At 30.2% G+C, this 10,429-nt stretch overlaps 1 protein-coding gene across 1 annotated transcript in view; it reads left to right on the forward strand.

Moving 5' to 3' along the window:
• Nucleotides 1–9,851, forward strand: part of LOC106472803 (myosin heavy chain, non-muscle-like) — a gene marked incomplete at its 5' end in the record, with an annotated part of 40,349 nt that extends 30,498 nt beyond the window's left edge. Inside the window, 8 exons of the mRNA XM_013933468.1 lie at nucleotides 1,471–1,632; nucleotides 2,557–2,774; nucleotides 4,096–4,219; nucleotides 5,207–5,290; nucleotides 5,924–6,048; nucleotides 6,310–6,418; nucleotides 7,045–7,217; nucleotides 7,525–9,851. Coding sequence (XP_013788922.1) covers nucleotides 1,471–1,632; nucleotides 2,557–2,774; nucleotides 4,096–4,219; nucleotides 5,207–5,290; nucleotides 5,924–6,048; nucleotides 6,310–6,418; nucleotides 7,045–7,217; nucleotides 7,525–7,678 — 1,149 coding nt within the window. The remainder of the gene's footprint in view (nucleotides 1–1,470; nucleotides 1,633–2,556; nucleotides 2,775–4,095; nucleotides 4,220–5,206; nucleotides 5,291–5,923; nucleotides 6,049–6,309; nucleotides 6,419–7,044; nucleotides 7,218–7,524) is intronic.
• Nucleotides 9,852–10,429: the final 578 nt, after the last annotated feature.

Here is a 10,429-nt window from a genome sequence, read left to right on the forward strand (position 1 = left end):
TTAAACTGGTACACAATTAAAAAATTTTTTATTTAGGCCTATCTATGGCCTTCAGAAAGTTGATGACTCTACATATTTCGACGTTACAACGTCATCCTCAGGAGATGTAGCGTCGAAACATGTAGAGTTGTCAACTTTTTGAAGGCCATAGATAGGCCTAAATAAAATGTTTTTAATTGTGTACCAGTTTAACGTTGAATATTATTTATGATTTTAACTTTATACACAAGTGCCAAAATACTATAATTAGACTTGTCAGTATTTTACTACTAATCTGAAGTCTAAGTAAATTTTTGCTAATTGTTTTTCTGACTAAAACAAAATATCAGGTATGAAATTGTTTCACCACATTAATGGCTATTATGAAAACAATGAAAATATTTGAATAATATTTTGAATATGAATACATATATAAATTAATACTTTTGTTATATAAAAAGATAATTATTCTTTCTCACTATTATTTGTAGATTAGTTGATCTTCTTCTAAGTTGAAATGCATTGTAGTAAAAACAATACTTGTGTAAAAAAAAATTTCCAAAATATTTCTATTTTATATATATTGTGAACCGTGGTGTCTGTCTGAGTGTTGGTCTGCATCCCGTTTGAAATGTTGTGCACGCAGGCAAAACTCAACATTTACATTTGAAATGATGGGAGAACAGGCATGAATAATGTTGTTGCCAAATTTTATTTTGCAAGCAGGATATTCTACACTAACTTGTTAGAAATTAATCACACTATCATTCACATTTCAAAATGTGACGTAATTTAAACAATAAAAATGTAGATTTACCGTATGTTATTGTTGAGTTGCTCTTAGCATGACTGAAATGATCAACAATTACTTTTCACAGTAAGCTGTATAAGTAACTCAGAGCTTTGGCTCTGGGTAAAACCAAGAGTGCAATGTCATTAACCTTTTTAAAGTTCATGAAATAATTTAAATTGATAGATTAACTTTAACTTTTCCCATCACTGGGAATGGGTACTTTTCCTTGTAAATTATAATCCAAACAGTATTTGTTTAAGCTAACCAATATCAAACTATGTTTTGTAACTGGTGAACTTTGTCTGTTTTTTTACATTCTGTAGTGATAAATGTTTTATAAACCTCAACTCTGACCAGTTAGAATCCAGTTGCTATGATGTTACAGATGTGGTTATGTTTAAAACTGTATAAATTGCAAGATATCCGAATAGTAAAGTGTGTTGAAGAGCACACTTAAAAAAGTTTGTATCATTTTTACCACCATTTAAAAATGCAGTAACATGAAAAATATTAGACACTTCTTTTTCAACAGAAGCCTTAAAATAACTGTTACATTGATACACACACGCACACACACAATTCCATTACATTTAGGTGTAAATAATGCATGCAAAATTGTTAAGTGTTAATTGCCCAGCATAAGTCTTGAGTCTTAGTGTTTCAAATTAAGTTAAACTGTTTTTATTTTCTACCTGTAGTTGCGGGACCTGGAGGCAGAACTTGAAGATGAGAGGAAGCAAAGAGGAGCAGCCATCAATGCCAGAAAAAAACTGGAAGGTGACTTTAAGGATTTGGAACAACAGTTGGAAATGGCTAACCGTCTGAAGGAAGATGCCATCAGGCAGCTGAAGAAACTTCAGGTATGGTTTTTTTTCGGAGTTATGTTACCTGTTATGGTAGAATATTCGCTTGCAGTGACCAAGAGGTGATTTTTCTTTAATGGTTTACAGTTACTCAGTAAGTCAGAAGAAAAAAAAAATGCATTGCTATTCTTTTCATATCAATTAGAAAAACCACAAATCTATGTTAATCACATCCAGATTTTTATTTGATTTTTGAAAAAATAAGTTATGAAGTGTAATATCAACTGCTTATACATGCAGGAAAAACAGTACTTGTGAAACAATAACGGTTTACCATTCGTCTTTTAAAACAAACACACTGATGAAGATTTGTTTCATATTTTTATTATTTTTAATGCATATACTGTACAAGACATTTTACTGATTTCTGATCATATCAGGAAACAATTTTTGAATGTTAAACTTTTTATGTTGCAACTACAGATGGTTAACTACTAATATTTAAATAAATTATTCTAATTTTTCTATGTTTTACTTGTCTTAGAAATGATATTGAACAAATTGCAATATTAAAATCATAAGAAATGTACTAAAATGATTAATATTTTTAGCTTATACTTTGCAATAACGCACTCGTAAAACCAAAATATATCAAAAGGGAAATTAATTCATTATCTATAGAAAAGAATTCTGGGCTCAGTATGCTGAAATTCTTGGTACTTTATGTTAATTATCACAGAGCAAACATTCTCTTATTGTTTACTTAAGCATTTTGTGAAGTTTACATCAGAAATATGGTTTTGTTGTGTATAATTTTGCAGGTTTAATTTATGTAATTGTCATTATTAAAACAGAGTTCACTGATGTAGTTGATAATATTAAGTAATTGTCAAACAACAAATATTTATGCTTCTTGAATAAATATTGTTTAGAGCTTCAGAAATTACTTTGCTCTACTAATTTAGTAATGAATTATTCCAGAATCAATTGAAGGATTATCAGCGAGATGCTGAAGAGGCACGCCAATCTCGTGATGACTTGATTGCCCAGGCTAAGGAAATGGAAAAGAAGTTGAAGAGCATGGAAGCTGAGTCAATTCAGCTACAGGAAGATCTAGCAAATTCAGAGCGGGCTCGTCGCACTGCTGAAGCTGAGAGAGATGAACTACAGGAGGAAGTTAATAACAATGCTTCCCGAAGGTAAAGAAATATTGTCGTAATGGTTTCTATTGTTGAGCAGGTTCTTTTAGATTATTTGGTATAAAAAAAATGCAAATTCCAGTCCACTTATTAGATAGTCATGAAAGTGTTTTATTTTTCCAACTACAAGTTCCACAACTTGTACAAATTAGCATCACTAATGTTTGCTGATAGAGCTGAGTTCACACTAGATACTAATACAATTTCAAATACTTGCTAGTTTTTTTTCTATTCAAACTTTTTGCTATAATATTTACAGACATTCCCAGCACTTGTGATATTGTTGTAACATAGATATGGTTATAAAAGGAAACACTATATAGTATTGTATATTGAGGAGATATTTAAAATATAATTTTGATGAACAAACTGAGCCATCCATATATAGGCAGTGCTACCATTTGCCTGATACAGTACAGTTTCGTATATTTGTTTCTTCATTAAAACAAAAACTCAGTATTCACAAAATTGAACTGACGAACTTAATAATAAATTTTCTAATCTAGATAAACTCCTGTTTTATATACTGCTCAGATTGCTTCATTCACTTTCAAGAAAGTTCTAGTCATTAAGCCACATCACAACATATAAACAAACAACAATACAAACATCTCTGTTGTAAAAAACATAGCCTACAACAATATTTTAAATTGTACGTGTAGTTAAAGATTAGGTTGGCTACAATATAAAATTTTTCATGTAGAAAACCAAATACTGATATAAGAAATTAAATTATTTAGAAAACCAATGAAGATATTTAAACGGCTCTTTTAAAGTAGTACTAAATATATAAAAATGGTTAATTTAGAAAGTCACAAAATATAAAAATGGTTTATATTTCAAAACCATTAAAGATATACTAATGGCTTAGTTAAAGAATCATCAGAGACATATAATGTTACTTATTAAAAGTATAAAAACTTGGTTATTTATAGAATCATTAAACTAGAAAAATGGTTTTATGTTAAGAACCATTAACCCTTGATACAGAAACTAGTGACATTTTTTTATTGCAGTTTTCTGTAAAAGTATGTTGCATGTTGTATTTTACAAGAATTTTGAGATGAAATCTTTTGAAAGATATTTTTAATTAATTATTTTGTGTTCATGATATTTTAGCATATATGAACTAACATGAGCTTTAACCTTCTTGTTTTCTATATTCAAATGATGAATGGAATAAGCTTCAATTAAATCCTCCAGAGACATAAGAAACATTTGAGAAATGTGCAGATTTTAGGTACCAGTAGGTTGATCAGTTGGCATTGATTTTGTTTAGAAAAAGAATCCCTTTTAAATCCCTTTTTTCTTTCTTTGACAGTTCACTCCTGCAGGAGGAGAAGAGGCGTCTAGAGGCAAAAATCCAGCAAGTGGAGGAAGAATTGGAAGAAGAACAGGGCAATTCTGAAATAATGATGGAGAAAGCTCGCAAAGCCCAGACTCAGGTATGTATATATATATATATATTTTTTTTTCCAGACTTACTGTGTTCAGATACTTATAATGGATTAATAAACCCAATAGGTGTATTATATATGTGTACCTTGATAAACAATTCACAAGCGTAACGCTCATATTTATTTTTCTTTGTGCAATGGTAAACTCATAATGCCCAATCTCAGAAAACATTTTATTTATGTAACTAGGCTCTTAGGACTTCTTAAGACTGTTGTTCAGTTTATGTTATTGTATCACTAAACTTTGAAGACGCAAACTCAGATAGAATGTATAGCTGATGTAACTAGATTATCAAGTAGGCAGTGTTTGAATCCTCTAGTGATTTTGTCAGACTTATGGGCAGTTTTATTAACATAATTATGCTATTCAACTTGTAAAGCCTAGACCCAAATACAGTTGTTTTTTAATTCGATTGTTAAGCCTAAAGGCAAGTAAATTTTTACTTACGTATCAGTTGCTAAAGTTAGGTTTTAAAAATACGGGTAAAGATTCAGTAATTTAGTAATGCTTATTTAAGATTGAAAGAATTAGATATAAAATACCTAATGTTGTGGTATATAACAACAAAACTGGTGGAGCATGCTTTTTTTTGGGGGGGTGATGTCTGAGGGAACATCAGAATAAGACTGATATTAATTTTAAGTAATCTCAACTGGCCTTTTTTATTGGCTTCTAATCAGAAGAATGTTACAGCATTTTAATTACACTTACTTACATTCATACACTATCAAAACTAAAGGCCCAAACTTAGGTTTTAATTTGAAAACATGGGAATCTCTGCTTACGTCTAAGAGTTACGACTAAAAAATACAGATGTACATTATTGATGTGTATGTGTCTGAAGGAGACTGATCAATGTTCTGTTGAAACATGTAGTATGTTCCCTCAAAAATAAATCGCTTCATTATGCTTATAAATCGTTATTAGCATAATGTTCTTTCATGCTCGAGTATTAATGTTATTTGTTTTTCTAGATTGAGCAGTTGTCAACAGACCTGGCAACTGAGAGATCTACATCTCAGAAGTTGGAGAATAACAGAATGTTGCTTGAAAGACAGGTGAGATACCAATTTAAAAGAACATCTGTTAGCTACTTGAAGATGAAGAAGGTATATTTTGCCAGCCCTTATTATAAAGAAATTACGTTTTTTCTGTATAAGCATCAACTTTAGAAGTCTGTACGTAAGAAATTAACATATAAATTTCTACTAGCCTTTTTTTTTTGTTCTTTTATTTTTATATTTTAACATATCCTTTGCTTGGTACATCTACTAGATTATTTAACACAATCATTGTTTTGAAGAATTTTTCTGATGATTGAAAAAGATTTAAATTTTCCTTGATGAAATAAAAGTAGAAGGAAGGAGCATGAAATGACAAAACAGTATTCATTTAAAAATGAAAAATACTACATAAATTCTTTGGAGTATTTGTTCTCTTTATTTATTTAAATAATGACATGAACAACTTGTTCAAGATTTGGAGAATTTACACTACATTAACAATGATGTACATTTTATATAGTCCCCAAATGGGGAACTTTGCTGAATACAAAACTATTAGTCTGTGACATAGTTTCATACATCATGACATTTTAAATATGGGGAAACTGTGTAATTTTTTAGTAATCTGATTTTAAAATTTAAAATAAATACATATTGCACAGTTTCTAAACATACTTTGTACTGTAGAACAAAGAGCTTCGAGCCAAGCTTCAGGAGTTAGAAACATCTCAACGTGCCAAGACTAAGTCTGCCATTGCTGCTCTTGAATCAAAGATTGCTCAACTTGAGGAACAGTTAGATGTCGAAACAAAGTGAGATATATTTATTGTTGATATAAAAAGTGGGTTCCCTTTTCTTAAGTAATAATTGTATACAAGATATCTCATCATTTTTTTAACAATTATAAAAATACTTATTTTATTAGAAAATGTGATGATTTTTTGACAAAATTTATTAATGTTGCAGTTTAATAACATGTATAAAATAATTTTTTACTGTTTTTGAGAATTTTTGTTCTTACAAAAATGAATTTGTGCAAAGACTGCTATAAAAAGTATAATCCTTTTCAACAGAGAGCGCCAGACAGCAGCAAAAGCCTCACGAAAAATAGAAAAGAAAATGAAGGAGGTGGTGATGCAGTTGGAGGATGAACGACGTCATGCCGACCAGTATAAAGAACAAGTTAGTAATCTACAGAAGTCATAATTATTGTTCTTATATGTCATTTAAATAGTATATTACAACCTTTAAGGGGACCTCATGAAGTCCAGTGATTAGAGTGTCAGACTGTGGATCTCTGAGTCCATCATTTGCATCCTGTTACCACAAAAGAAAAAAAAAGACCCCTCCCTTTGGGTGCTTTATAAGAGGAATGGTCAAATCCCATTATTTGGTCAGACATGAGTAGCCCAAGAGTTGGTGGTGGGTGCTGTGGACTAAATGTCTTGCCTTATAGCCTGTCAGTTCAGAATTAAAACTAGTACAGATAACCTTTGAGTAGTTTTGTGCAAATATCAGAAAACAAAAAATGTAACTTTGAAGGAGTGGTAAACACAAGTTTTGATCATAATCCAGCAGACACTAATGATTACAGTTTTTCCTCCTGTCATTCCTATGTTGAAATAGTTTTCTGTTTATTAATTATAAGAGACATTATCTCTTTGTCATTTAGGGTAAAAGTGGCCAAATAGTTCTTGTGTATCACCAGAAAATTACATCTATAGTTTCACATGACAAACTGTAAAACACTCGTGTTATCACCACATTTCTACTCTGCATAAAGTTTTTTATTGATCTTTATTCTACAGGTAGATAAGGTGAACAATCGAGTCAAGGCACTGAAGCGTCAACTGGATGAAGCTGAAGAAGAATGTTCCCGAGAAAAAGCCCAGCGACGTAAAGCTCAGCGAGAACTTGAGGATATGACCGAATCTAATGAGGCAATGTCTCGAGAATTATCCAACCTGAAAAATAAATTAAGGTATAATTTTTGTTTTACTCCAGTATATTTAATACAGTTTGTGTTGTTTCTCTCAGAGTTTTTTTTTCTTAAGAAAACATGAAAATTACCTGACATTTAAAATTGTATTATAAGTTATTTGATGTGATGTTCCATTCTAATGAAATCAATATCTTTCTATTACAAGGATAAAATTTATTTACATAGAAAGCTTTTCTCTAACAATGAAGGTGAGAAACCTTCACTCTTAGATTTTTTCTAGCTGTTTTGTTGTATGTTAATTAAAAACTTTAGTAAGCTTGTACTTATTTTAATTTCTTTCCTTCAGACGAGGAGCAGGTTCCTCTACGGGAAGTTCTTCATCCCTAACATCATCTCGTTACCTTAAACGGGGCTCTCTGACTTCATCTGGAAGCGTTGGTGGAGATGAAATCACCCTATCACTACAGGATGAATCCCCTACTGGTGACACACAAGCATAATAAGCCTTTTGCCTTGCCTAATGTCCACCAGCTGGTTATTAAAATACAAAATGAAAGCATAAGATTGTGTGTTGTGTGCTTAAGAGAGGATTGGATTAGAATATTTTGGCTGTCAAGCAATGTTAAATTAACATTCCTAAAACTAATAAACTGAATATACTTTTTAATTGGACTAAACTATGCTAGAGTACAACGAACGTTGCTCCTTGTAACCACCTGTTACACAAAGTTAAAGTATTCTTCAATTAATCCTAAGTAAGTTAACATTTTAAAGTTATATGATTTAAAGTTGATCTGTATTTATATTACACCATATTTGTTTGTTTGTTTTTTAAATATTGCTTAAAGCTACTTTCAAATTAGATTATAAACATACCTTATTGTATAGTTTATTAGAAATCAGTTATACAAAGTCGTCAGGCAGGGAGTCCATACTATTCATCATTAACATGAGTATTACAAATTTGTGACAATAAAAAAGTTTTTCCTATTGGTCAAAGTCGTCAAAAATCAATAATTACATGAGCTAAGCAGATTGATAATATAGATTTTATGAAGTGTTACTGCATTAATTTTGACTATGATATATCCCAGGAAGTATTTAATTTGTACTGTTAACAGAATTATATGTATGTGTATATAGCATCAATTATTTTATGAATTACTTAAATAGTATTAATTTCGTGTGGCAAACCAGCTTAGTTTGATAATATATGTGTTATTATAAGATTAAGTATTTTTGAGGGATGATTACCCCATAAAGGTTTGTCATCTACTTTTAAAGCCATTATCACAATATTAAACTTCAGGATTATGGAGAACTAAAAGACTCAAAATTGATTTGTGTAAACTGTTTTCCTTTGATAGTAAAATGTATGGTTAAAAATTATTAGGTATTTTTTATCCAGTTTATAACCAAAATTAGACAATATTTAATAAAATTACCTATGGTATTGGAGTAATCATATCAGTTAAGCACATGTGGTTACAAGCTTTCCCTTTTTTTGTTTTTATTTTTTAGAAGTACTTATATTTCAACAGCAAAAAAGAAAAAGAAACTGACGAATGATGTAATAATACTGTGTTCAAATAGAAGTGCATAAGATTAGATCAAAGAAAGTTATTTTCATAACTGACCTGGACATGTATTTGCATGTCTTGACTTCTTCACCACAGCTTTGACGTTTATGGATTTTTTTGTTAATTTTTTTTAAATTAAGATTTATTTGCAACAATTTGTGCTATTAATATCTATGTTTTGTTGTTCTTGTTTGTGAAACACTAACATGTCTACTATAGGATAACAAGATAATTCATTAATTATTGTATTGGGCTGGATGAGGAATATGTGATGGAAAAAAGATAAGATTGTAAGTAGGTGTTATTCATTAGTTACCTAATCACACCTACTGAAATGGTGCTGTTTGTACACAGTTAATAATTAATTATTTTAAGCATTATATTTAATACTTTTGTATTTATGTGGGCCAATTTCAACTCTGCAAATGCTAATTGAATTCATAGTGATTTTGGGAGTATTGTTTTTTTTTTTTACTTTTTTTTAAGATTATGAAGCCAAATAATTCAATATATTATAATCAAATGGAACTTTTGTTTTAAGTAATGTGTTTTTATTTAAGATTTGTTGAAATAATTTTCAAATTGTTTCTGCTTTGTTTTGATTTGAATATAAGAAAAGTGTATTAGTCACATTATACCCAAATCCTCAGTGTCCACAGAAGTGCTGTACGATCCTAATAATGATTTTCTGATCCTGTTTGTAATATATATATATATTTAGAATACCATTCTTCAAATATCAGACTATTGATATGTATTTCTTGAACAGTATCCACAATAAGTCTGCCTGTCCAAAAATTGGGCTTGAAACATATTGGTGCCTTTTTTTTTATAATCATTCCATATACTTTGATAATTTTAATGTTTGAGCATTTTTGGGAAAAACATTTGCTGTGACATCAGTCCAGTATGTAGTTGTTTTATTTTTATGTATTTGATAAAAAAAAAAGGTTTATGGTTTGTAAGCAATCAATTCTAAAAAAAAAGTATTTGGGATTATCAAGAGCTGTGTGAAATTACAATTTATAACATCATCTGGACAGTATTAAAGAAAATTATTTTTATTATTTCAGATGCATTACAAGAAACAAAATATATATATATATATATAATAACAATCCTGCTTCATTTTTTCAAAACAAATGCTTATTTTTGTATAATCTATGTGTTCTATTGGTTGGTTAAATAAAATAGAAATTTTTCTTTAGGTTTTGTGTTCACCAAGTTTTAAACTTGTTCGTGACAAACATTGCAACCTTAGTAACTTAAAAAGTATTTGTGTCAAAATCTAGTGGCCAAAATTTGTAATTAAGCTTTTAATACCATATTTTCTGAATTATGTTATCTGAAAATATTTGGCCCGGCATGGCCAGGTGGTTAAGGCACTCAACTCGCAATCTGAAATTTGTAATTAAGCTTTTAATACCATATTTTCTGAATTATGTTATCTGAAAATATTTGGCCCGGCATGGCCAGGTGGTTAAGGCACTCAACTCGACTCGCAATCTGAAATTTGTAATTAAGCTTTTAATACCATATTTTCTGCATTATGTTATCTGAAAATATTTGGCCTGGCATGGCCAGGTGGTTAAGGCACTCGACTCGCAATCTGAGGGTCGCGGGTTCGAATCCCTGTTGCACCAAAGATGCTTGCCCTTTCAGCCGTGGGGG

This window comes from Limulus polyphemus, unplaced genomic scaffold (genome assembly GCF_000517525.1).
Source record: "Limulus polyphemus unplaced genomic scaffold, Limulus_polyphemus-2.1.2 Scaffold5624, whole genome shotgun sequence".
Lineage (NCBI taxonomy): Eukaryota > Metazoa > Arthropoda > Merostomata > Xiphosura > Limulidae > Limulus > Limulus polyphemus.